This window comes from Phyllopteryx taeniolatus, chromosome 13 (genome assembly GCF_024500385.1).
Source record: "Phyllopteryx taeniolatus isolate TA_2022b chromosome 13, UOR_Ptae_1.2, whole genome shotgun sequence".
NCBI lineage: Eukaryota > Metazoa > Chordata > Actinopteri > Syngnathiformes > Syngnathidae > Phyllopteryx > Phyllopteryx taeniolatus.
Genome location: NC_084514.1, coordinates 18384926 through 18412642, shown reverse-complemented (window position 1 = coordinate 18412642; position 27717 = coordinate 18384926). Strand labels below are relative to the sequence as shown.

The window sequence follows — 27717 nt, the reverse complement described above, 5'->3', positions numbered from 1 at the left end:
TAATTGATTTAAATAAGAAATATAATCAGAAAGATTTGTACTGAGGTTGATATATTTATCGTTAGTCACTTAAATAATTGTTTTAAACTTTACACACTGTAAAAAATGATGAATTATATAATCTAAAATAATTACATTCATTTAATTATCTCTTTTAAATAAAGTTATTAAATGGATGTTTTAATTATATTTAAAATCAATTAATTTTTATATGCTGTATTAATCAATTACTTATTTTAAGGAATGAATGTGTTTTGTATGTTGTTATTTGTAATTACTTAATTTTCTTTAAAAAAAACTATTTCACATGTATGTATAAACCAATTAAATAATGCTTAATTATTTCAGATTATATTTTACATATAGATTAAGTTAATGGATGGCCAATTATTTTTTTTTCCATAAATCAATTGCATTTACAGTGGACCCCTGCATATTTGCATACACAGATTCATCTATTTTAAGATGATTTTTGTTTAACATATTCCCCGTTATTCGCGGTTTTTGACCTGACCCCTGCTTAAAAACAACAATAGTGGTGGGGGTCCACTGTATTTATTGATGAATGAATTTTAAGTTTAGTTGAGTTTTAAGAATGTATGTATTTTGTATTTATTTGTTGTAATTACTTTAGATTACATTTAAAATTTAAACAAATAATTTTCTTCAAATAAATTAATGTCCTACTGTATATATTTATAAATTAATCAATAATGTTTCATTATATTGTATTATATTTCAGATTTAAATTACTGTAGTTGATATTTTTATAAATGCACTTTAAACAGGACAAAATAAAAAAAAAAAACGATATTGTATCAACCATATAGTGAATTTAAAGTAAATATATATAGTAATTTACTCATTTATATATATATATATATATATATATTAAATGAGAAAAACAAATTGTTAATAAATATTCATTGATTTACAGTGGAACCTCGATAAAATGGACCCCGATATAACGGATATCGGCTAAAACGGACTGTCGGGACTGATCAATGCGTTCAAAAATAGTTTCCATTCGTCACTTAAACTGCCTTTGACAAAGTCCGTGAGTTCCAGAATTGCCCACTGTTGTTTACTGGCCGTGTGGCGCAATGCAGGTAGAGAATGGGACTGATGTATTTCCAGGTCACAGATGTACAAAATGACTAGATCGAATTCCAAAAGACATGCCTTCTGTGCCTATGTGGCAGCCATGTTGAATCTGGGGCATTGACGTGGCGGCCATGTGATGGTGGTTCTTTCTACTGTCTACTGTGCGTAAAGCGCTGGCAAGGAGATGACAAAAAACAATTCTCTGAAATCTGGAACATGCCATTTTTGGGAGAGTAAAAGTATTATTTTTTTTTTGGGTCAAGCCGTTCGCCTTTGGCAGTAGATTTGGAACAAGGAAGCACACTAATTCCTTGCGGCTAATGAAAGCAACTCGCCTATGTTAAGTACTGTACGTCAACAATGTCACCCCGACCAAGCACACCGAATGTGAAACTTACAAACATTTTCAAGGTTTATTTATTGCTTTATATACAATAGCTTTGCACTGTACTGGGCGTTTTAGGCCACGAAAAAAAACAACCTACAAAACCACAAATTTGTAGTGTGCAATAAAATGGGTGCATATGGCCTCAAAAAACAAAAAAAGTGCTACAATGTAACGGACAATCGGCTACATCAGACGACCCCCACCCCTGCTCCCATTAGTCCGTTTTATCGAGGTTCCACTGTATCATATATTCATTCTTTCAATTGAACTGACTTTTTAGTTTTCAAATTTGGATAAAGAAACCTCCCTAAAGCAACAGATTTTTTTTTATTGTGCTTGGATTTTACCCTCTTTTTCCTGATACTTCCTTCCTACCTCTACTTTGTCTTCCTCTGTGGTTCCTTCCTTCACTGAGTGACACTTCTTGCTTTCCTGTCTTTGCTTTGCGTTCTTTCTTTTTTGAGCCTGAGAAAGGAGACCCAACAAAATGCTCGACTGGAGGGAACACACAAGTTGAAAAGGTCTGCAAGGCCTCAACTGTCAACATGACGTGTGTGAGTGTGTGTCCATACGTGCGTGCGTGCGTGTTGGTGTGCGTGCAGTGTGTGCGCGCGCTTCCGAGCTGTGAGGGATGTAGCGTAAGGTCCTTGGAGATGGAAGCTGATTGATTGTGTGCAGAGGAAGAGATGGACATGTTGGCACCGAAAAGGGAAGCACAGAGAGTCTTAATGCAAGTTTGGGAAATGTTGAGGTGTTTTTTTTTTTTTTTTTAAAGTGTGTGCAAGGCAGAGGGGGTGCGTCAAATCTTTCAGGATGTGAAGTGGGTGCATGGCTTAAAAAGTTTGGACACGTAGTTGGACGGGGAGCATCATCTCTGCAAAGAAAAGGAAGAATATTTTGAGAAAATTTTGTGGGTGGGGGGGAAACTGGGTTTGCCAACTGTGTCAGCTGGGTAGAGGGGATGTGTGGGTTAAAAAGTTTGGGAAATATGTGGGGGAAGATGTTGAAGGAGGTGCGCAGCTTGACATTTTTGAGAAATGTTCACTTTTTCGAGGGTGTGTGCACCACAATAAAATGGGATGTTGAAGGGGGGGTGTGGATGAAAAAGATTGGGAAATGTTGAAAGAGGGGTGCGCTATCTCTGCGCGTATGTTCAAAGGGGTGCCCGCTGAGATTCTTTTGTGATTAAGGGCTATACAAATAAACTTGACTTGTGCGTTGCTTAAAAAGTTTGAGAAATTTTACAAGGGAGAGGAAGTGCGACAACTGTTGGGATGTAAAGGGGGGAGGGGGTGTTAGACTTTTTAGGGGGTGCGCCACAAGAAGGGTGTTGAAGGGTGTGTGGCTTATGTTTGGGAAACTTTATGGGAGAGGGCACGCGCCAACTCTGTCAGGATGTTCAAAGGGGCATGTGACTGATGAAGTTTGGGAAATGTTATGGGGGTGCCACAAATGTGTGGATATTGAATGGGGTGCGTTGCTTATCAAGTTTTGGACATTTCACGGTGGAGAGAGGGCGCGCCAACTGTGTTGGGATTTTGAATGGGGGGGGTGTGGCTTAAAATGATTGTGATGATTTGTTCAGGGTGTGTGCAGCAGAGAGCGGGTGCACCGTATCTTTTGGTGGGTTGTGCGTATAGATTTCATGCAAGGAACAGGGTGACGATTTGAGCGTGTGGAACATGAAATTGGCATGTGAAGATCCAAAATGAGAAGTTGCGGAGGGCGGAGTCTAATCTGAACATGACAGAGTGTCACGCTGGGAAAAAGTGCGCTCGCTCACCTTGAGGGGCTTGTGGTTGTAGGGGTCCGTCTCCTCCTTGTCCAGCGCGGTGAACTGCTGGTTGGCAGCCGACAGCTGGTGGCGCTGGAACATCAGAGCCTCCTTGAACTCCTCCTGGGTTTTGGTCTCCAGAAGCTTCTGGCGGAAGGAAATGTCCGAGAAGAGCGTCGCGAACGTCCTGCCCAGCTCCATTGCGGTCTTGGTGCTCTTCTGCAAGACGCACCACCGCTGTTAACATTGGGAAAACCATTCGGCGCACCCCCTCTCCCCTGCAAAATATCCTAAGTCTTTTTAGTCACACATCAGCTTCTACACGCACCCCTTCAACACACCATGGTAATCGCTATAAAAAAAGTGGAGTTAGCCCACTGTAGTTCTCAGTGGCTCATTTGAATAGAGGCAAGTGGACTCTACTTTGTTGTTGATGACGTTTCAACTTTCCAGATGACCGTCACCTGCGTGACTGACAATCTACACGAACATTTTACCGATTCCTATTTTGCATTCGGCAACCTCACAAGGGGGTGTCGCAGCGAGCATCGAATCGCTCGTGAAAACCTTGCGGTCGGGTACGGCGCAAGAGGAGGAAAGCTCATTTGTGGAAGGCGACACGCCACTTTGCTGCACTGGGATGAAAATAATTGCTGCTGCGACGCGGTGGGATCCCCGCGCTGCTGTAATTTGTTTTGGCCTCGGTCGGAATACGAAGTGACAGCTCAGCGTGATGACATTGGAGCACAAATCCAACGTTGGGATACGAAAGATCAAACGAAAAAAGGGGGGTCTGCAACGTAACCCCCATGATGGAATTTATTTCCAGTGTGAGTAATAAAAATGTGTCGTGTGTGTGTGAAGAGGGTAGAACCCTGCGGGCCCGGCCCAGCCCGTCCGGCTGGAGGGCCACGGGGGGGCAGCCCCTCCCCACCCCGCAGCTTACCACCCCCCCCCCCCCCACAATTATTATACAAGGTCCATATGCGTTATTGAATGCCAATTTGGGATCTTGTACTTTAGAGAGGTGCAGGTAGTGATGTTACGAGATGTTACGAGATGTGCTGAGCATGCGAAAGCGTGTGTCGGGAAGTGGAAGGGTCGTTTCCGCCAAGCTTGCTTCATTTAGGGGAGTGGCCGAAAATGATTACATCCGCTTTATTACGTGACCAAATTGCCCCGATTTATACAATCTTTCCGTTGCATTTTTGTACCCAGCAGCAGCTTCTTTACCGTGCAAAAGGCTGGAAGAGAGGTTGTTTGAAAAAGGAATCACTTAAAACCTTGAGCACATTTTATTTCTGAATTTAAAAACAAATTGTCCGCTGTTCTATACATCATTGTCCAAGTTACACAAGCAAGCATATTCAGTGCCCTTGTCCTTCTTCTATCCTCTGCTTAATTCCATGCCATTTTTCAAAAGTGACAGAAAAACATTATACAACCTGCCATGTACTACTATTTTGGAATGTTTTAGGCGCACAGAATAAGTTTAAAACATATTTGATTATACACTTTATTGGAGAAATTATCTGGTAATCAATTTTTTTTGTAATTCATTGTCATACCCAAGAGAAAAACATTCAATGACTTGGTTGTAAGATACAGCTGCCTGCGATTATACATATGGCCAGCAGGTGGTTTCGCGGGCACGCAAAGTTCCGAGAAACAAAGCCTCTCTCGAACCAGTTGGCTCAAGCGGTACGATGCTTCGTGAGGCTTCATCTGGCCAACGCTAGGTGCAGGTATGTTCATTGTCCACTTCAGGTCACCAGCCACACAATCTACACAAGCGCATGCCGATTGGGTGAAAAGCGAAGGGCTCGAGCCAGCCTGACGTGAACAGGGACCGTTCCTCACACCGACGGTCCTGGAAATGCAGTCAGCTAAAAAGCATTATGGGAACCCAGAATTTTAGAAAATCAAGCTAAATGTTGCTCTTTACTTGGATTTGTTCCTTTCGATATTGTTTCGTGTACATTCGATATTCGTCAGGCTAAGGTTAGTATTTGTTAATTTATTTCATAAAACCCTGTGCGTTGTAAACAGTGACTTTCTGGTCATGTTCTTTGTATCCTCAAAATGTGTCTTGAAAATTACTCTCTAAGGTTTCTTTTTCTGTTAAGAATAAGAGCCCAATTGACCTTATGTGAGTCATTGTTGGCACATTCAAGTCATATAACCAAGAAAGCTAACTGTAGTACAGATCTGCAGGTGAGTAACTGCAATGCACTGACCTGAAAGAAAAAACGCGATGCACTAAATCCGCAGTAAGTGAACCACTGTTCACTACTTTTCCTATATAAAAAACACCTGACATTGAAACGTAATTATTTTTTGTACCATTTTGCGCGGCGCCAGGACCAGGATGACGTAGCGAACCTCGCAGCAGTTCTCACCCCAGTTCTGAGGCCTCTCCAACCGGGAGATACACACGTGGCGCCGCTGCAGGTCCTTCAGGTTGCACCTACGCACAAGCACCACGCGCACACACAGTAGAACGATGTCAAGGTATCATTTGCATAAGCGCTCATCGGGTAATAATCGAGAAGTGGCCGCTGTCAGGATCCTATACAGGTACTGTATACTGCATGTAATGTGGACTAGTGGAGCGGGCTGTGATGAAGCAGCGTGTGCCTCATTATGTACTCACAATATGCAGAGCCACGACTGCTGGTAGTGAACTCCCGTGTCGGTGGCCGTCACACCCTGGATGGTCTCGGACAGAAGGTGAACTGGACGCAACCACATCACCACGACAACGACACGTAAGAAGCAGGAGAGCAGATAGCGCACGCACACGCACACACGCGCACACACACGATTCAAACCCTAACCTTGACATAAAATCCTAATTTGGAACCCGAACACTTAATGGAAACCTTAACTATTATTTAACACCTCAACTGTGGCACAACAGCCTAATTTGAAATCCTAACCCTTCCTTGAAACCTTAATTTGAAAGGTAAGTCCTTGTCTAAATCGCTAATTCGAAACCCCAACCCTGTCTTAAAACCTTCATTTAGAACCCCAAACCAGACTTAAAAAACTCACTTATCTGTTGTTTAAAACCGTCAAACTATCGTGATACCCCGAACCTTTGTTTGAAATACTCTTTAGAAAGACTAACCCAAACTTAACACCCTCATTTGAAACCTCAACTCTGTCTTAACACCCAAGACCGAAACCTGAAAAAAAAGACCTGGTTTTAGCCCCTGCCTCTGTTTCCAATGCTTTCTGCTAATTCTTTCTCAAAAGACGCCAGTTCAAAGTGATCACCACAGTTTGGAATGTTTGCCGGGCACCCATAGCTGTTTGGTCAGCTGGCGACAGACGAGCGCCGCTAGTCACGTGCTTCATTCCGATTGGCCGGGAGAAAGTCCCCGTTCAGGAAAATTAATGACTTTCGACCCTCTCTCCATCGGCAGGTCGGTTTGCTTCGATTCGATTTCGTTTGGGTTCGTTCCCCGTCGTCACGTGCGCGGTCTTCCATTCACGGCGGAAAATGACGGCCATCGCCATGGCGACCGCTGGCTGGCGGGAAGGCGGAATGAGGCGGGCGACCGTGCGCTGATAAAGGAGCACGAGCGGGAAGAAAGGATGAGCCAGACAGAAGAGGACGAGAGAGACGACAGGCAGGAGAAGGGTTCAATTCGCTTATCAAAACCGTCATATAAAATTACTTAAGAATTCGCCCTGACTCGCCCAATTTGAAACCCTAACCAAGGCTTGAAACCCTCATTTAAAACCCTAAACTTAATCAGAAACCCTCATTTGAAACCCCAGTCGTGCCCGGAAACTCTACTTTAGCGTTTAGTTCTCCAGCTGTTGCTGCAAAGCAAGTCCAGTTCAAATAAATAAATAACATTTTGAAAAAAGACAATTAGTCACGTGGAGCAGATTTGCGCTCAGTTTGCTCGCTAAATGCGTTTGTTCTCATGTCAGGATGCTCTGAACGCTAAACATAAAACACAAGAGAAAAGAAGGAAAAAAAGAGAAGCAAAAACAAAAAAAGAAAACGAGAAAAAAGAGGAGAGGAGTGACGAGAAGAAGAAAAAATTGAAAAAGAGAGCAGAGAAGAAAAGAAAAGAAAAAAGAAGGGCAAACGAAATGAGCTTTTTCTTTCCCAGCCAGCAAATCAAAAGTGTCAAACTTTGAATTTCACCATACGAGAAGCGGACGTCCCCAAACAGGACTTGGCGCAATCCACACGAGACTTTGATGTGGGGAAATTACAAATCCTGTCTTGAAACCGGAACTCGAAACCCTAATCCTCCAGGCCCTTTCTTGAAATCCTCATTTGAAACAAACTGTCATGCAAGACAAATTTGAAACCCGAATCCTTGTTTAAAAACCCTTACTTTGCCTTCTAACCCCAACTCTGACTTGAAACCCAAATTCTAAAACCCTTACCTTTGTTGGAAACCCAAACCGGAAACCCTAACACTGATTTGAAACCATGAGTCTATCTTTTAAAAAAAATAAAGATTTCCAACCCTAAACTTAGCTTGAAACCCTAATTTGAAAACTGTCTTAAAGGCTTGATTAAAAACCCTAAGCCTAGTTTGAAATCCTCAGCAAGGCTTGAAACCTAAAATTGAAAATCTAAACCTGATTTGAAACCCTACTTTTGCACAAAGCCCTATTTTAAAACCCCAAACCTGTCTTAAAAACTTGACTTAAAACCCTCACCCTCGTTTGAAACCCCAACTATACCTTCAAGCCCTAATTTGAAACCCTAACCCCATCTTGAAAGCCAAAGCTTCTTTTTGAAACCTTAACTTTGGCTTGAAAGCAACTGTGTGTCGTAATATGCGTTGCATCGGCTGGAGGTGTGCGGCAAGTTGAAGAGCATTTTTGGAGGTGACCTCAATAAAACCCCGCAATCTTATGCAGCCTCAGAGATGAACTGTCTGTCACGCGCACGCACGCACGCGCGCGCACACACACACACACACACACACACACACACACACACACACACACACACAAATACACTGAGGAATGATTGGTTTCCCTCATGGCCGGCGGAGGGCCCGTTGAAGGAGGTGATTAAATGAGACGAGATGAAACACTTATCCTATATGGGAGGCATACATCACAAGCCAATCAGCACGCGGCATGCTGATGATGTCACACCACGTCGATGAGAGGCGGTATGAGGGTGGCGGCAGGGACTTGGTCGGTGTCGTCGAGACGGGTGCAAAATCCACGAGGACGCCGACCGTAGGACGGCAACGAGGTCGAGTGGTGCTGACATGCGAGGCTAAATTGCAATTTTCTAACGTCGTCACGCTGGGAAAAGCACATGCGACACAAACGATGACTACGACGCTAACGTGTCGTTCTGTCTCGCAATTATAAAACATTGTCCAACGAAAAGCGTGTATGTCCACATTCTGTTAGTCTCCGTAAACCAGGAAATAGCTTGCAAACTAACATATGGCAAAAGTGATCAATTTGATGCTAACCTGTTGTGCTTCATAAAAAGCATGTATGTCCACATTTTATATTATTCTCCACAAACCGGGACGTTTGCTTACAAACTAACATGATGAGGTTGAGTGACGCTAACATGTCACACTCACTCACAATTTTAAAACATTCCCCGATGAAAATCTTGTCCATCCACATTTGCCGTTTTTCTGCATAAACCAGGATAAAGCTTGCAAACTAACATGACACGAAAGATAAATAAGATGCTCACATGTTGCGCTACAAAAACCAGGTACAGCCACATTTTATGTTGTTTTCCATAAACCACAATGTATCTCGCAAACTAACATACAATACAAATGATAAATAGCGTCCTAGCTCACAAGTCTAATACATTCTCCAACGAAAACCATTATTCTCCAATAAGCTTCCAAACTAACATACGACACATATGATAACTAAGATGCAAATATGTCGCGCTAAATTGCAATTCTAAAACAATCTCAGATGAAAATAATCCATGTCCACATTTTACGTTTGTTTTCACGAACCAGCAAGTAACTTGCAAACCAACCTACGACAAAAATAATAAACTGTTAACATCTCGCACTAACCTGCAACGAAAACCACATACGTCCACATTTCATGTTATTCTCCGCGAACCACGAAGTAGCTAGCAAACTAACATATGACGAGGTTGTGTGATGCTAACATGTCGTGCTAACCACGCATGTTCATATTTTACATTAGCCTCCATGAACCAGGAAGTTGCTTACAAATGAATGTATGATGAGGTGGAGTGATGCTAATGTCGCGTTAACTCAAAATGATATTAAATGGCTGTCATACGAAAATCATGGATGTCCACAGTTTTACTTTTTACGATTCTCCACAATCCGGGAAGTATCTTAGACTATCGTATGACACGAATGACAAATAAAATGCTAACATGTCGTGCTTAACGTCGTCGTCCAATAAAAAACCTGTCCTCCTCTGAATATTAGTCTCCATGAACCAGGAAGTGGTTTACAAGCAAAACAAAAACAAAAACACGATATAGTTATTTTCAACTTTTGTTGACAAATTGTCATCAGATACGAGTGCATTGTATTTTTAACAACAGTTTGACAATAAAGGGCTAACTGAGCTGCAACACGGGCGGGAGGCTAATCCCGACGCCATGAGTGGAATGGCGCCGCGATGGATGGAGATGGTGATGATGACATGGACATTTTTTGCTCCTCGCTTACCGTCGTCAAAGAAAACAAAACTGTCTGCGTGCAAAACAGAAGAAGAAGCAGACAAAGAAGAAGGAGGAGGAGGAAGAGAAAGTCACAGGTCATTTCCCTTTTTGGGGTTAGTACAATGCAGATGAAGGAAAGGTAGAATGATAACAAAGGACGTTACTTCTAAAATGCTATTAGGAAGCCTAATTTGAAAACCTAATTTCAAACATCAATCCTAATTTGAAAATGTAATCCTATTTTGAAAACCTAATCCAAATTTAAAACACTAATTTCAAACATCAAACTTCATTTTCAAATGTAATCCTATTTTGAAACCCTACTTTGCAACCGTAGCCCTGGCTAGAAAGCCTAATTTGATTTTGTAATGCCACAACAGAAGCGTACCAGTAAGGAGGGCGACGATAACCAGTGAGATAACCGTGGCATGGGAAAACTCTTTGTACACATTTATGAGTGGTAAAAATGTGAAAACCTGGCTACAAACATTTTCCTGCCTCACAAATTCTGCCTGGCAACAAGTTTTCAAACAAACTGGGAAAAAATAATAATAATAATAATTGAAGCACCCATTTTTTGGGTAGTTTTGGGTGATTTCACTACAAAATATAAGATTGGAATATAAGAACACGATTGTGCCTCAGGAATTCTGCCGAGTAACAAGTAGTCACCTGACCAGCAAAAAGCATCGGCGCTCCAATCTTTGTCTGACATTTTAGTGATGTACCCGACAAAAAAATTTGCTATGATAGCACCCCACGAATGTTGCCTAGCAACAAGTGGTACCATTACCAAAAAATAATATATTTTTTTTACTGATTTAATTACTATACATGGGGGACAAAGGCTTCTGCCCCACGAATTCTGCTCGGCAACAAGTTTTCACATGAGCTCCCAATTTTCTGTACTTTTTGGTGATTTAACGACAGAATATAAATTTGGGGGGCACACATGTTTGGAACACACATGATTGTGCCCCAAGAATTTTGCCTAGCAACAAGTGGTCAAAATACCTGGGGAAAAAACCTCCAAACTTCCATTTGTTCTGACTTTTAGTGATGTAATGATGTTTTTTAAGGGGTTTAGGAGAGCTAAAGATTTGTGCCTCACAAGTGGTAATCACATTACCAAGAAAAAAACCTCACAAGCTAATAATCATTTCTGCGGCCTTTCCTCTTCTTTTCAATCAGGCGCGTTGACGCGAATTCTGCCTGGCAGCAGCTGACCAGGGAGCATCGCGAGCAATTTGGTTGCGAACTGGATATATTTTCTGATCAAAAACATCTCTAATTTGTTTCATCATTCTCCCTGAATGCGAATGTGCGGCAAATTTGCTTGCATAACCGATGTTACGTCACATCTGCGCCGCCGCCGCCGCTCATTAGCTTCTGGCTGGCTCTCGTCAGCCGTGATTGTTGTTGTTGCTGCTGCTGCTACTAAGATGTTTCCTCGGAAGGAAACAAAGCTGCCCGAGTTTTTGGGCCGAATTCAAAAAGTCTCCCCCACCATCTCCGTGCCAACGAGAGGGTTACTTCAGTGCGTCTCCTCCCCCATTAAAAAGTTGTGGAAAGTAAAGTCCTGCTTAAATATTATCCCCCTCAGAAATGATACACTGACCTTCAATGTGTGACAACACTCGTACTCCCCGTTAATGTAACATAAATATTCATTCCCCCCCCCCCCCCCCCCATATTGTGCAGTAAGCAGTGGTGATTTTGCAAAAAGCATCCATCTGATGGTGCTGTGGTGAAAGAAGGCAACTTTTCTTGCTTTTTAGGGATTTCACAAAAAAACTCTAAACAGAATTATGCCTAGCAACAAGTGATCACTGGACCAAGAAAGGGCATCAGAGTTCCCATTTGTTGTTACTTTTTAATACTTTTAACGACAACATATGAGCTGTGACTGCGCTCAATCAATTCTGCCTAGCAACATGTGGTCACGTGACTAGGAAAAAAACATTCCAGCCCTCATTTGTTCTTACTTTTTGTGGTTTATCGACAAAATATGAACTATGATTGTGTCCCACAAATTCCACATTGCAACAAGTGGTCACGTGATTAGAGGAAAAAAAGCATCTGAGCTCCCATTTGTTCCTACTTTTTAGCGATTTAATGACAAAGTATAGGTTTGGGACCACACATGCTGTTGCCCCACGAGTTCTGCCTAGCAACAAGTGGTCAAATTACCTGGGAAAAGAAACCCTCCAAGCTTCCATTTGTTCTGACTTTTTAGTGATGTAATGACAAAAACATTTTTAAGGGGTTTAGGAGAACTAGAGATTTGTGGCTCACAAGTGGTTCCACGTCCAAGGAAAGAGTATCTGAGCCCCATTTTAAAAAGAAATTGTTCTACGGATTGAATAAAATATGGGGATGGGGCACAATCAAATTCTGGCTAGCAACAAGTTGTTAACTGACAAGTAAAAAAAACATCTGAGATTCTGTTTGTTCTTACTTTTTGGTGATGTAATCACAACACACGGGGCTTAGACAGGTTTTGCCTAGCAACGAGCGGTCATGTGACTTTGAAAATAGCATAAGGGCTCTCTATTTCTTTTTACTTTTTAGTGATTACAATGACAATATAGAGGCACGGGGGCACAAATCATTGTGCTCCATGAATTCTGTCTAGCAACAAGAGATCACATGCTCAGGAAATGTTCATCCAAACAATGCTGGCTAGCTAACATATAATTTTATATTGAGTATAAAAGTGTATTGGCTGTAATTGTGCACGTGAAGAGCATCTCCTCAGAGGAAGGAGATGGCGGCGGCGGCCACATGCGTGCGTCGGGAGACGAGCGTTGGAGTGTCGGCCGGCTGCCGTGTTAGAGAGGCGTTTGAGGAGCTCAGCCAGTGACGGGTGACACCACTTATCGCCTGGCCTACGTGTCAACGGCGCGGGCGCCGGGCCGAGCGTCGGCCGGCGAGCGCGCCGAAACGTGACAGGCGCCCGTCACCTTGGCAAACCCTTGTCCACAGTGCCTCTGATCAAATCTGCTTCTTGTCAACAAGACGCAACGCAGAGTTTGAGTTGATATCCAGTTAGACACTTAAGATGTTACCATCCTGCTGGGACATACTATGACATTATTTTAAATCAAGTGCGGTCTGTGGGACATTTTCACTATTGAATGTAAACGAAGTTGCCCATATTTACAGTTACAGATAGTTGCAGATAGTTTCAGGTAGTTGCGGCTAATCACAGATGGTTGCAACTAGTTAAAGATACTTGTCGGCAGTTGTAAACAATTTCCGGTCATTGCAAAATGCTGCAAGCAGTTGTAAATAGAAGTAGCTGTAGATAGTTGCAGTTTTGCAATTAGTTCAAGATACTTGCAGATCGTCTAATTTCACATAGTTGCAGATAGTTGAAGACTGTTGCAGTAAATTACAGATAGAGCTTAGTAGAGTGTTTCAGATCATTGTAGATCATTTCAGATAGTTGCTCTATAGCTTTAGAAAGCTGCAGATAGTGACAGATACTTTTAGATATTTTCCTATATCTTCAGCTACTTTCAGAAAGTTTTAGCTAGTTTCAGGTCGTTGTATTTTTAGTTCGATGCGGAGTGTTGCAATTAGTTAAAAATACTTTTAGATTGCTGTCTAACTTAACATATTTGCGGATGTAGAGTTTCAGATAACTGCAGATAATTGCAGATAGGTTTAGTTTCAGATAGTTGTAGATGCTTTCGGATAGTTTCAGGTCTCTTCAGATAGTTGTAGACAGCTGTAAATAGTTTCAGGTAGTTGTAGATTGTTGCGATCAAAGGTACTGGTCGATAGTTCTATAGAGGTTCAGATATTTGAAGATTGTCGTAGAATAGTTGCATATAGTTGTAGATACAGTAATTGCAGTGAGTGGCAGATAGTGGCAAATAGTTTCAGGTAGTTTCAAATAATTTCAGGTAGTTGTTGATAGTTTCAAGCAGTTCTATATTGTTCAAGAACTTTCAGGTCAATATTAGTTTTCAAAACTGCAGATATTTTCAGATAGTTTAAGATAGTTTCAGGTAATTCTATATAGTAGTAGATGGGTTCAGATAATTGTAGATCATTTCTCGAGTTGTAGATAATTGTAGACATTTACACATAGTTGTAGGTGGTTTCCGATAATTGAACTTTGTTTCAGCTAGTTGTAGCATTCTGCGTCATTTCCGATAGTTATAAGTAGTTGTAGATATTTGCAGTGAATTACAGATAGTTGTAGATTGCTTCACATCATTTCAGGTAGTAGTTGATAGAACTCACCGTTGACTTCCTGCGCGCCAGCGTCAGTGAAGAGCAAACTCATGATGTCCTCAAAGTTCCACCCTGGCTCTGGGGAGCTGTATTCCTGTCCAACATGTCTCAGCATTCTCTTCAGGACTTCATCCAGCGTTGACGCAGTCTCGTCCAATAGGATGCTGGCACAAGCCAGGAAGCCATCAAGGTCCCGGTGGGGGCGGATCTCCTCCTCGAAGTTCATCAGCTTCACATACTGAGCCACACACACACACACGCTAGCATTCTTAGCATGTTGGTATGCTCCTCCTCAAAGTTCATTAGCTTCACATTCTACACCACATGCACATTAGCGTTTTTAGCAACTGCTAGCATGTTAGCATTCTTCTCCTCAAAGTTGTATGTTAGCAAAGCAACTGAGCGCAAATTAGCATTTTACATATCTCAGTAACACAATAGCTCAAAACACAAGATGTTCCTGAATTAACATCATGGTTCTACACCGGTTGTTAGGTTTGCAGGTGTTAGCATGTTAGCATTTTGTCAATTTTCATTTGAAATCGTACATGACTACAGGGCATGACAGAAAATATTTATTTTCTCAGTTTGCCATCTTGTTGTTATTTATCACCTGTTAGCATTTTAGCATTCTCCACCTCGAAGTTCCTCAGCTTCAAGGACAGTGTCACACCAAGTTAGCATCATTAGCTAAGCTAGTAGACCACTACATTTATTATGTATTTATTTTTATTTATTTATTATTCATTTATTCAGGTTGCTATATTGTAGCATAGCAACTGCTAGCATGTTAGCATTCTACATATCTCAGTGGCACAATAGCACATGTCGTGAGGCATGAGTTGTTCCGGCATTAACATTGTGGGTCCATATGGGTTGTTAGCATGTGAAATGTGAGCATGCTAAATGTTAGCATGCTAACTGTTAGCGCTGTTAGCGTTTCCTCTCTGTCTTGGTTAGCGTTCTAGTGTATTGTATTCAGTCATTACTTTGCTGTTACCCAATATCATAAATTGGGTTACATTTATTTTTTTCATACAAATTACACACATAATGCCCCATAATGAAAGAGTGAAGAAGTTTTTTTTTTTTTTTTAAGAATTGTTAATTTATTAAAAATAATATAGCATTAATCCCCCCCTCCCCCCGCCACTCACTACTTGGCCACCAAATAAAGTCAAAAGACTGCCTGATAATCCTTCAAGAGACGCTCGAATGGACGGCCAGATGATTACGGTTCGATAAAGAGCGAAGACATCCAACCCGCATGCGCACCCCACCAGCGCCCCCACCCCCCCAAAAGTATTGATTGAGGGATTGACAAAAATCCCAAAGACGGGTGAAAGCCCCTGCTGCTCTGTGCAAAACATGAAAGGATGTCTGTATGGAAGACATAATGACACACTGCATTGTCACATTGTGTTTGTTTGCGTGTCTGGAGACGCGGGTGGGCGGCTATTTTGGGCTCTCATCAACTGCGGATATTTTTTTCATTTTTGGGAAATAACGTCTTCAGATCATGTGCAGCGTGCACAACAAATGGAGTTGCTGCAGTGAAGGTATGCAGACAAACATCAAAAGTGCTCATTTGACGAAAACGTGCACGTAAGTCGTCACAAACTGAGCTCAGTTTACAAGCTATATAGAGTTAACATACAGTGGGTATTGTTATATTGCAGCAATTTGATAAAATAATTTTTCATTTTTTACATTCCTACAGCCAGCCAATCACACGGCACATATAAACAAACAACCATTCGCACTCACATTCACACCTACAGGCAATTTGAGTCTTCAATCAACCTATTATGTCAATAGTTAAATCTTAATCTTATAAAGTATACCCTACTCTGGTTATTATTGACTTATATCATTAGGTAGTTCTTATAAGTATAGTTAGTAAAAACCTATTATGTCGCTAGCAATTTCCTCATGGTAGACGCTGCCTGGAACATGCTGGGACTATTGGATGTGCTCCATCGTTGACTTGTTCTTTGTTTTAATGCATGGAGCACGTTTTAAGACGCTGCGTGAGCGATGCAGCAAGTCGTCATACCATATCTACGTAAGATAAACATAAAAGCATTTGACATTGACAGACCATCTGCGTTGTCAAGATCACTCCCACAAATTGTGTTTACAAACGCGCGTGTGCGTCAAGTTGTGCGACTCAACTTTTTTTGACGAAAAATGATGATGACGTTTGTGGAACATCCGTTTTTAAGGACGTGGGCTTTTTATCTCGGCGAGTGCGTCTTTAGCGCGTTGCCGCTAACGAGCGCTATGCCCGCTAGCTCGTTAAAGCACTTTTTATTAATGAAGTGATTTGAGCCTTACCCTCCTGGACGTGTTGAGCAGAACGCAGCCAGAGTCGTTGCTCTCTGCATGGGAAGCAAAACAAAACACAATTAGGGAAAAAGTTAACCAACACACACTTTTAGACTATGTTGTGAGGTTTTAATAACAAAAAGTAGAAAAGCAAAACAAGACAACTTGAGAGGAAAAGTCAAGTTTATTCACATGGATATTTACTAACAGACTCAGTGATGTGCGGTGAGGCTCATGGCTTGTGAGGCACTGACATTTGTGCCAGAGTATCTGCACCACTTTCACACTGATTGAGGAGTATCTGCAACATTTGCACAATTGACATTGTCCCAGATTATCGCACTACTAGTCACTTCAAACTGCGTACATTCCTTGAAGTCTCGGCGCCCTTTGTACAATGGTCACTGCACCGGACTATTGCAATATTAGTCATTCAAACTGCTCTAATTGCTAGAGGCCTCTGCATCTTTTTGCACAATTGTCCCAAAAAAAAAATAATTGTACCAGCATTAACAGATTATTAGCAACCTTTTATTACTCAGCGATTGTTTTTGTCAATGTCTTTATGTCTCAAAAGTATTCTCTGTCAATTGACTGTCTGTTGTCACACTAGAGCAGCTCCAGCTACCGGAGAAAAATTCCTTGTGTGTTTTTTTGGACATACTTGGGAAAATAAAAATGATTCTTATTCTGATTTGCAAGTTTATGAATAAGCTACACAGAGAGCCCTTATGCAAACTGATAAAAATGATATTTTCTGTTTGAAGGAGATCATTGGCAATGGTTGTACTTTATGAGTTAAATCCCATTTTGATTGCTAGTCCAGTTTGTATACATTTTTATGGTTAGTTATAGCTTCCATGTTTGGTTTTCATTCCGAGTAAAATTATACAATGCACGGACTGCAGCTGCCGCTTCGTTTTCCTCACAACCGTGCGAGCAAGTTTGTTTTGTCTTTGAATGAATTCAGCACATTCGCAGCAAGATGGAATAGTCCATTGCAGGAGAAAATTTGGAGTGAACAATCGAAATGATTGTGATAGATCGCTTATGTAAATGTGTTTATAACTACATGACAAAAACAATAATTGGTTTAACTCTTTCAAAAACAAAATTAGATTTCGCCTTTATGAGGCAGAGTACTTGTCTGCCTTACCTTGCGCTTTATCTGACTTTTGATGTAATCAGCAAAACTAAATACTATATGTAATACATAATTAACTACATTAGCCTGACTATGGAAAATTACGATGTATATTAAAAGTGTCTGGAAACATTACTATATATCGGCGACATCCAGAGCGGCAGAAAACAAGGCCTCGCTAATTCCAAGCCTTCTCAAGCTGGTGAGTGATTGCGCAATCTCAGGTGAGGCCGCTTGCTGCTGCACTTCCTGTCTCGCCCATGTATTTAAGCAAAAAATATGCAAATTCAGTCATTTTGACTATGAAATCATGGCCATTATTGGATTAAAAAAGAAGACCAATATAAAGCACAGTCCTATATATCTATTAACATTCCTACATAAATATTTTTCGAAATATTTTGAAAAGCTTTGCAAGGATTTGGATTTTTTTTTTTTTTTAAGTTGATTTTTTTAGGAGCACACTAAAAAAAATTTACCCCCCAAAAAAATTCGAAATCAGTCCAGCAGTGACAAATGATAATTTTTAGAATTTCTTTTTAATATGAAAATACTATTTGTGAGAAAGTATTTTGACAATTTCTGGAATATAAAAGATGTGATACGTATATATATATATATATATTTTATTACTAGTAGCAATTAATACATTTATATTAAAAATGTAATTTTTTTTATCGAAAATATTGATATGATATATTTGGAAAATGTTTAGAAAATGTTTCTGAATTTCTTTGCTCCAATATTCTTGCTTTATTTTCTCACCTCTATGGCAGCTAGCTGGGGATATTACATCATGCCTTGGAATTGTATACTATTTCAAAAGGCTAATGTTACCAATTGGAATGCCATTATACGATATACCCAGAAAGCAACTTGCATACAGAAGTGGCTTCGGCAGTTGGGTAAAAGACTTTACATCATGCTTGTAACTGCTGCTAGAGAGCACTTTGCTCAGCAAGCAGGCCCATCAAAATTATAATAAATAAAGCAAATCAGGTTGTGAAGAGAAGAAGCAAGATGTTTTGCTCCAAAAGGAAGAAGACGAAGACAACGACGAGGAATCGTTGAGATGTGAGGCTGGTGCTCCGATAACACTTTTAATCTACACGTGATTCCGAGCTTTGCGGCGATAAAAGACAAAAGAATAAATAAAGTCTGGCTACGGAGGGAAAACCTTTCATGCTGGCCGCCGTTACGTAACGGCGCTTAGCGTCAACCGCGCGGGCGACGTTAGTAGCTTTCGCGCGGGCTTTCCTCCGTGGCCTGTCGGGTAATCAATCGGAGCTTAAGGAAGACGTCGTCTCTGCTGCGTGACCGGGATTTTATTTAATTTTTTTCGCGTGGGGGTGCACGCGGCCTAATCGACACCACGCTCTAATTGCTGTCAGGCAGGCATGCTAAGAAGATCATTTTTACATCCATAGAAGAAGATTAGTAACACGCCTCCGTTGATGTTCAGTAATCCTTTTTTAACAATCGTGACAATGAAGGATGTTCATCAAAGGAGGAACCAACCAATGACATTACACATTCACACCAACTCCAAGTTCAAACTAAGTCTTTATAAGAACTGACTGTTATATAACGCTAACTTTATATTAAAGAAGACAGTACTGAATATTGATGTAATATGCTTAGATTAGGTATACTGTATATAACAACTAACTTCACTTAATTACTTGAGACTAATTCTATACAAGAATTATAAGCATTGACGAGTGACAGGATACGCATCTACTAACGCAAAGGAACTGACTATCGACATGAAATGACATTAACTCGACATACGAACTACTGAAGTAATTGCTCATAATAACTCTCTATAAGAACTAACTATAGACAATACACTTAAGAGGATATCAAAAGTCTGCACACCCTTAATTCAAATGCCAGGATTTTGTGAAATAAAAAAAATTAGACCAAGATAAATCTTTTTCCACCACTGATGTGACCTTTGACCTCTAGGCTACGACTCAACTGAAATTGTTTAATGTTTTCGAGAGGGGAAGTAAAAAAAAAATAAACAAGTGAAACAATACGGTTGCACACTAGTTTGCGCACCCTCTGAAAACTGGAACACTAGAACAGCTGAACTTTATTTGGGGTTAATCAGAGGCACTTTAAATGGTGGCAGCTGTATGTCAACTCCCATTTAACATGAGTTTGAATAGGATTGGTTCATTCTGAGCACAGCCACATCTTCAGTTAGGAGAGTGTGTGTACACTTGTGCAACCACATTACCTCAATCGCCTATCTTTACTTCCCCTCGGGTGGAAAAAGTTTGGAAATGATTTTTCTTGCTCTCATTCGTTAACACATTCACTGCCATTGACGGCTTTATAAGTCAAATATCCATGTTAACTGGGAAGGCTGGCAGTGAATGAGTTAATAACACAAAAACCTGGCATTTGAACAGGGGTGTGTAGACGTTTTATATCCAGTATAGACTAACTCCGTAATATTGACAAAATATGTTCATACTAACTACACAAGAGCTGTCAAGTGACTGTACAAACACATTGGATGAGGCGATGAAAAGCAATCATATTATATTACGGTGGACGTTTATATTACGATTCAGTTGACTTTGTCCCGTCCAACGGGAAAGCTGTGAGATTTATTCGCGCTACGACCTTTGGGTGAACAATAAATCTGCGCCCAACGAGGCGACACGTATTGACCACTCAATCGCATTTGACAAAATGATGAGTCAATAATATTGGACGGCGATGAGGTTTAAGCACACGCGCGCGTCCTCACGTCCTTCCTTTGACTTGCCGCCGTCACTCTTTAACATAGCAGTTGAGCATCCGGCAGACACGCAGCGGCTGCGTCGCTGTCGCAAAGGTCGCCGTGGAGAAGAAAAAGAAAATGACACGGAGGAGAGAATGACTGCAGAATGCTAACAAAAAAGCCGCAGAGGATGACAGCTCGAGCTACCGTAGCTCGAATATTTTTAGAATCGATTACTATATTAATCAGTCCATCGATTAATCAAACAATCGGAAAACATTTATTTGGCATTAAAGCATATTGCAAAATATATTTTTTCTGATTACTGTTTTTTAACTGACTATTGTTGTTTATTAGTTATTGTTTAAAGGCAGCACGGTGGACAACTGGTTACAGCGTCTGCCTCACAGTTCTGAGGACCGGGGTTCCATCCCCGGCCCCGCCTGTGTGGAGTTTGCATGTTCTCCCCGTGCCTTCGTGGCTTTTCCTCCCACATCCCAAAAACCTGCATGCGAGGTTAATTGAAGACTAAATTGCCCGTAGGTGTGAATGGTTGTTTGTTTCTACGTGCCCTGCGATTGGCTGGAAACCGGTTCAGGGTGTACCCCGCCTCCTGCCCGAGGATAGCTGGGATAGGCTCCAGCACTCCCGCAACCCTTGTGAGGAGAAGCGGCTCAGAAAATGGATGGATGGGTGGATGTTTAAAGACTAAACAAAGCCCAATAAACAACAATGAAGCAGTGATGAAGAAGTGATCTTTTCCACTTCTGTAAACATTTCTGAAATGCTCCAAAAAAAGAAAAGGCTCACAGAGGATTTGGTTTTGATTGTACGTTAGCATCTCTCGGTGCGCAGTGTCTGATTTCGAGCTCCGCGCGCAGTTTTTCTTATTTTATCTGAAAGCGTATCATCACATTTGAGGCTAGAGGGCGTCTGTTGCTCTCCGGGTGCACCTGGGACCGTTACCGTGGCAACCGTTGACCCAGGAGGCGGTGGGGGGGGGTCTTCAAGGGTCCAAATGGTGTGCACCTGCAACCGAGGAGCCGTCAAGACTTGTCATCCCGTCGCCATGGAAACACAGTGCACCAACACGGCAAGAATGATGTAAAAAGTTTTTGTTTTCCTTTTTTTTGCCTCGTTTAGTATTAGAATTTAACATTAGCATTTAGCAGTATATATAGTGTGTGTGTGTAACAGAGTGAAAGTGTATTTGTTTCTGTATGAGTGTGTCTGTCTAAGTGTGTGTGTGTGTGTGTGTGTGTGAGAGCACGTCAGTGTGTGTGTATGCGCACGTGTCTGCGTGTATGTGTGTCAGTGTCTCCGAGTGTGTGTTTTTGTGTCAGTGTGTCTGTGTGCTTGTGTGTCTGACTGAGTGTATGTGTGAGTATGCGTGTGCTTTTATTTCGTTAGTTACAGTTTATTTGCGAACAAACGCACACTTCATTTAGATGCTGACCCACATACGCACCGAGGAAACACACCATTGTGCAACATCGCACGGCCCCAAAAATAGTCATGCTAACATTAGTAGCGTCAATCACAAGACGACGGCAAGGAGTCTAAACAACTTAAAAGACCTCCGCCAAGGCCAAACGCTCCCAGTTTAGATCAACAGCATCAGGATAAGACAACAAATGTGCATTAAAGCTTCCTTGGATCACACCAAGTGTTAGCATCTGTGATGACATTACTGTTGCTAAGTGTGGTAGCCTTCTTAAATGTGTTCACGTCTCTAAATGAGCTCGCATTTTTGCGTAAGTGAGCGTCTCTAAATGTGTTAGGCCTGGTACACACATGATTTTTCAAATCTCAGAAGATTGTTTATCTGTAACAGACCCCACACATGAAGACAAAAAAATCTGGCATGTAACAGTCGTACTGTGTGAGGTGTGCTCCGATAATCTGTGCGCAGAACACCACAAACGTAACGATTGTGTTCCGCTACCGATCTCGAGCCAGTCCTCGCATGCTTACACGTGATCTAACAAAAACGATAAAGAACAAACACTTCCGGATATGTGCTTCCGAAGGGACCGCAGGTGGGAGTGTTGGAGAATGACGACGTCGTCAATAAAACGACTTACTTTGGAAAATACTTCTTGCCGTCTGGTGATCCCACTTACAGGCATACAAAATCGGGTAGGACATTTTAAAAAAAATTTTTTTTTTTTTTTAACGGCCGCTTGCTTGTTCGTCAGTCAGGACCCTTCTTGATTGGCTACATTGTGCTTCACGTCACATTTTCCGGGGTCATGACGCGCGAAGTAGTCTGCTTTCCCCACACGCAAAGATATTTGGTCTACAATATTGTTTTATATTTAAGATTGTCGGCCCCGATCTGTTTCAGACCCCGTTATCGGGAGAAACTCACTCTTAAGTCTTAACACACCTCAGACCAAAGGATACCCTTCAGGATAATCTTATAAAACATAAAATAGTCTGGCGTTTGTTGTCTTTGGTCGGGAAAGGGCAAAATCGGGACAAAAACAGCCCAATTATCTTTATGTGTGCACCAGTGAGTTAACATCTGCCAAATGGTTAGCATCTCTGAGTTAGCACATGTGATGGTCTTATGATCGTGAAGTGTGCACACTGACCTGATCCAGGGGTGACCTGGCTGTCGTAAAGTTGGACGTTGTCCGCGGAGGCGATGGGCGAGTCCTGGACCTCCTGTAGGTCCTCGTGGGCCTCGTCCAGCTCCGCCTCCCGCTGCTCTGAGAACACCAAGACACAGCGTCAATGTTAGCATTGTTAGCACTAGCAGGTCATTTCTGGGACCTTGCCATCATGTTTTGTTAGCAGTGGTAATGCAAATTGTTCATCTCACGGACCTCCGTCATATTTTGTTAGCATTATTAGCACCAGATGGTCACCTCATTAACTTCCGTAACATTTTGTTAGCATTTTTAGCACTAGCAGGTCAGCTCATGGACTTCTGTGACATTTTGCAAAATATTTTAACACTAGCAGGCATCTCATGAACTTTCGTAACATTTTGTTTGCATTTTTAGCAGTAGCATATCATGTCATGGACTTCTGTCACATTTTGTTAGCATTGTTACTGCAAACAGAATACATGTCCAAGACAAACAATGTACTTGTATTATCTGTAAAACAATGCTAACTGTTTTGTTAGTATTGAAAGTGTTAGTAGGCCTAGATACTATGTGTAGCGCTAGCCAGCATAGTCTTTTGCTAAGCTAACAAGGCTAGCTCTTAGTTGCACTGTTTGTACCTTGCTATCGCTTGTAAATGATAGTAATAGTAACTAGAGAGCTAAAAGTGTCACTTGTCTTTGTTACTCTGTGTATGCTATGTTAGCTTTGTGTCTTGGTGCATTGTACGCGAGAGAGCCCAGAGTTCCAGTCCAAACTCACCCATTTCCTGAAAGAAGTACCCGTTCTTGGACATGCCACAAGGAGGCACCTCTGCAGGAAGAAAGGAAAACAACATCATTCATGTGACTTGCAAGGTGGCGAGCTACATTACGATGACATCGTCGTCATCATCATGAGTGTCATAATAGAAACTAAAGTACAACAAACTGCTTCATATAGCTATGATATAATTACGATATCATTACCAGTGTTGCGAAAGTCCATTTTCTACGTGAACTAGTTCAAAGTTCAGTTCACCTTTCCAAAAATTAACTAGTTCAGTTCCTAGTTCATAATTAAACATTCTGAACTATCCATCCATCCATTTTCTGAGCCGCTTCTCCTCACTAGGGTCGCGGGCGTGCTGGAGCCTATCCCAGCTGTCATCGGGCAGGAGGCGGGGTACACCCTGAACTGGTTGCCAGCCAATCGGAGGGCACATAGAAACAAACAACCATCTGCACTCACAGTCACACCTACGGGCAATTTAGAGTCTCCAATTAATGCATGTTTTTGGAATGTGGGAGGAAACCGGAGTGCCCGGAGAAAACCCACGTAGGCACGGGGAGAACATGCAAACTCCACACAGGCGGGGCCGGGGATTGAATCCGGGTCCTCAGAACTGTGAGGCCGACGCTCTAACCAGTCGGCCACCGTGCCGCCCATTCTGAACTAAGTTCCAAAAATTTAGTAGTTCATAGTTTGTTTGTTGTTTTTTTACCCAATATGTTGCTAACGGTCTATTACCCTCAAAATAATTATTTTCCCCATTGTTGCCACCCATCCAGTCCACACTCGTAGCCAGCTGCAGCTTTCAGCCTACAGGCTCAAAAAAAAAAAAGAGGGAAAACTTGCTGCTTGAATGGTCTTTTTTTTAAAATGAGGAATAAAAACAAAAACAGGATTTCTGTCCTTAATGTGCAAACAAAAACACGCAAAACAGTGTGACAGGAATTATGGTGAAAGGACATTGATGACTTTGCATTCCTCGTAGCTTTGGCTTACTACATTGTCCATCCATCCATCCATTTTCTACCGCTTATCCGAGGTCGGGTGGCGGGGGCAGTAGCTTTAGCAGGGATGCCCAGACTTCCCTCACCCCAGCCACTTCATCCAGCTCTTCCGGGGGGGATCCCGAGGTGTTCCCAGGCCAGCCGAAAGACGTAGTCTCTCCAGCGTGTATCAGGTCGTCTCCGGGGTCTCCTCCCGGAGGGACGTGCCCGGAACATCTCACCGGGTAGGCGTCTGGGATGCATCCAAATCAGATCTACTCTGAGATCCTCCCTTCCCATGGGCTCACCCATCCCTTCCCATGGGCTCACCACCTGTGGGAGGGGCCATATGGGTCAGGTGCAGTGCGAGTTGGGCGGTGGCCGAAGGCAGGGACCTTGGCGATCCGATCCCCGGCTACAGAAGCTGACTCTAGGTACGTGGAATGTCACTTCTCCGGCAGGGAAGGAGCCCGAGCTGGTGCGTGAGGTCGAGAATTTCCGACTAGAGATAGTCGGGCTCATTTCCACACAGCTTGGGCTCTGGTACCAGTCCTCTCGAGAGGGGTTAGACTCTCTTCCACTCTGGAGTTCCCCACGGTGAGAGGCGCCGAGCAGGTGTAGGTATACTTATTGCTCCCCGGCTATGCGCCTATACGTTGGTGTTCACCCCGGTTGACGATAGGGTAGTCTCCCTCCGCCTTCGGGTGGGGAGACAGGTCCTGACTGTTGTTTGTGCCTATACAACAAACAGCAGTTCAGAGTACTCACCCTTTTTGGAGTCCTTGGAGGCGGTGCTGGAGAGCACTCCCGCTGGGGACTCCATCGTTCTGCTGGGGGACTTCAATGCTCACGTGAGCAATGACAGTGAGACCTGGAAGGGCGTGATTGGGTGGAACGGCCCCCCCGATCAGAATCCGAGCGGTGTTCTGTTATTGGACTTCTGTGCTCGTCACGGATTGTCCATAACGAACACCATGTTCAAGCATAAGGGTGTCCACATGTGCACTTGGCACCAGGACACCCTAGGTCGCAGTTCGATGATTGACTTTGTGGTGGTGTCAACAGACTTGCGGCCGCATGTCTTGGACACTCGGGTGAAGAGAGGGGCGGAGCTGTCAACCGATCACCACCTGGTGGTGAGTCCTATTGGGCCTTTTTGGCCTGTGGGACTCCTGAGGCAGCTGATGGGTACCGGCTGGCCAAGCGGAATGCAGCTTTGTTGGTCGCTGAAGCAAAAACTCAGGCATGGGAGGAATTCGGTGAGGCCATGGAGTAAGACTTCCGGACGGGTTCAGGGAAATTCTGGTTCACCATCCGGCGTCTCAGGAGGGGGAAGCAGTGCACCATCAACACTGTGTATAGTGGGGATGGGGCGCTGCTGACCTCGACTTGGGACGTTGTGAGTCGGTGGGTAGAATACTTTGAAGACCGACACACCTTTCCATGAGGGAGCAGAGTCTCTGAGACAAGCTCTCCTATCTCTTGGGGTGAGGTCACCGATGTGGTGAAAAAGGTCCTCGGTGGCAAGGCCCCAGGGGTTGATGAGTTCGCCCGAGTTTCTAAAGGCTCTTGATGTTGTGGGGCTGTCCTGGTTGACACAACTCTGCAACATCGTGTGGACATCGGGGACAGTGCTTCTGGAATGGCAGACTGGGGTGGTGGTCCCCCTTTTTAAAAAGGGGGACCGAAGGGTGTGTTCCAACTACAGGAGGATCGCACTCCTCAGCCTCCTTGGTAAGGTCTATTCAGGGGTGCTGGACAGGAGGGTCCATCGGGAAGTCCAATCTCAGATTCAGGAGGAGCAGTGTGGTTTTCGTCCTGGCCTTGCAACAGTGGGCCAGCTCTACACCCTTGGCAGGGTCCTCGAGGGTGCGTGGGAGTTCGCCCAACCAGCCTACATGTGTTTCGTGGACTTGGAGAAGGCGTTCGACCGTGTCCCTCGGGGGGTCCTGTGGGGGGTGCTTTGGGTGTATGGGGTACCGAACCCCCTGATACGGGCTGTTCGGTCCCTGTACGACCGGAGTCAGAGTTTGGTCCGCATATCCGGTAGTAAGTCGGACTCGTTTCCGGTGAGGGTTGGACTCCGCCAAGGCTGCCCTTTGTCACCGATACTGTTCAGAACTTTTATGGACAGAATTTCAAGGCGCAGCCGAGGCGTAGAGGGGGTCCGGTTTGGTGATGTGGTTCTATTGGCTTCATCAAGCTTTGATCTCCAACTCTCACTGGAGCGGTTCGCAGCAGAGTGTGAAGCAGCTGAGATGAGAATCCGCACCTCCAAATCTGAGACCGTGGTCCTCAGTCGGAAAAGGGTGGCGTGCCCTCTCCGGGTCGCGGATGAGATCCTGCCCCAAGTGGAGGAGTTCAAGTATCTTGGGGGATGTGAGTGAGGGAAGAATGGAACGTTAGATGGACAGGCAGATCGGTGCGGCGTTCGCAGTGATGCGGACTTTGTATCGGGCCGTTGTGGTAAAGATATTATCCCCCGAAATATGGAGGTGCTCGTATAGAGTATGGAGTGCCATAATTGCACCAATACCAAATGATGATCATTAGCTTTGCGGGCTAGCGGACAGTAGCTAGGCCTCACGTACCACGTATTTTATAGACTATAGAAGTACGTTATTTACCTCGGACATGTTGTATTATTCCTAAACTTGCAAACAAAATACAACGAGGGTCGTCGAGTGGTCTGCTAGTGCTGACAATGCTAACAAAATGTGCTAGAAGTCTATGAAGTCACCTTCTATGTTAGTGCGGTGACAATGCTACACATGATGGTGTGATTGGCGCTAACAATTCTAACAAAATGCAATAGAGGTCAACAAGGAGACCTGCTTGTCCTAACAATGCTAACAAAACCTTAGGGACGCGCCTTAGGGTGACCTCTTATTGCTAACAACGCTAAAAAAAAAAAAAAAACATGATAGCGGGCTGTGAGGTGATCTGCTA

General features: G+C 43.0%; 1 protein-coding gene across 7 annotated transcripts in view; it reads right to left on the bottom strand.

The window, feature by feature from the left end:
• slc4a11 (solute carrier family 4 member 11) overlaps positions 1–27717 on the bottom strand; it is a 66538-nt gene that overhangs the window by 19491 nt on the left and 19330 nt on the right. For 3 of the 7 annotated variants that reach the window (XM_061795938.1, XM_061795936.1, XM_061795939.1), the window contains exons 2-10: positions 23777–23827; positions 22997–23113; positions 16528–16571; positions 14200–14428; positions 9953–9976; positions 5920–6001; positions 5610–5733; positions 3276–3485; positions 1868–1957 (exon numbers count right to left, since the gene is read on the bottom strand). In XM_061795938.1, the coding sequence (XP_061651922.1) occupies positions 1868–1957; positions 3276–3485; positions 5610–5733; positions 5920–6001; positions 9953–9976; positions 14200–14428; positions 16528–16571; positions 22997–23113; positions 23777–23827 (971 nt within the window). Of the gene's footprint in view, positions 1–1867; positions 1958–3275; positions 3486–5609; positions 5734–5919; positions 6002–9952; positions 9977–14199; positions 14429–16527; positions 16572–21365; positions 21429–22996; positions 23114–23776; positions 23828–27717 lie in introns of those variants that run through there. The other 4 variants (XM_061795943.1, XM_061795940.1, XM_061795937.1 and 1 more) reach the window with 4 other exon arrangements.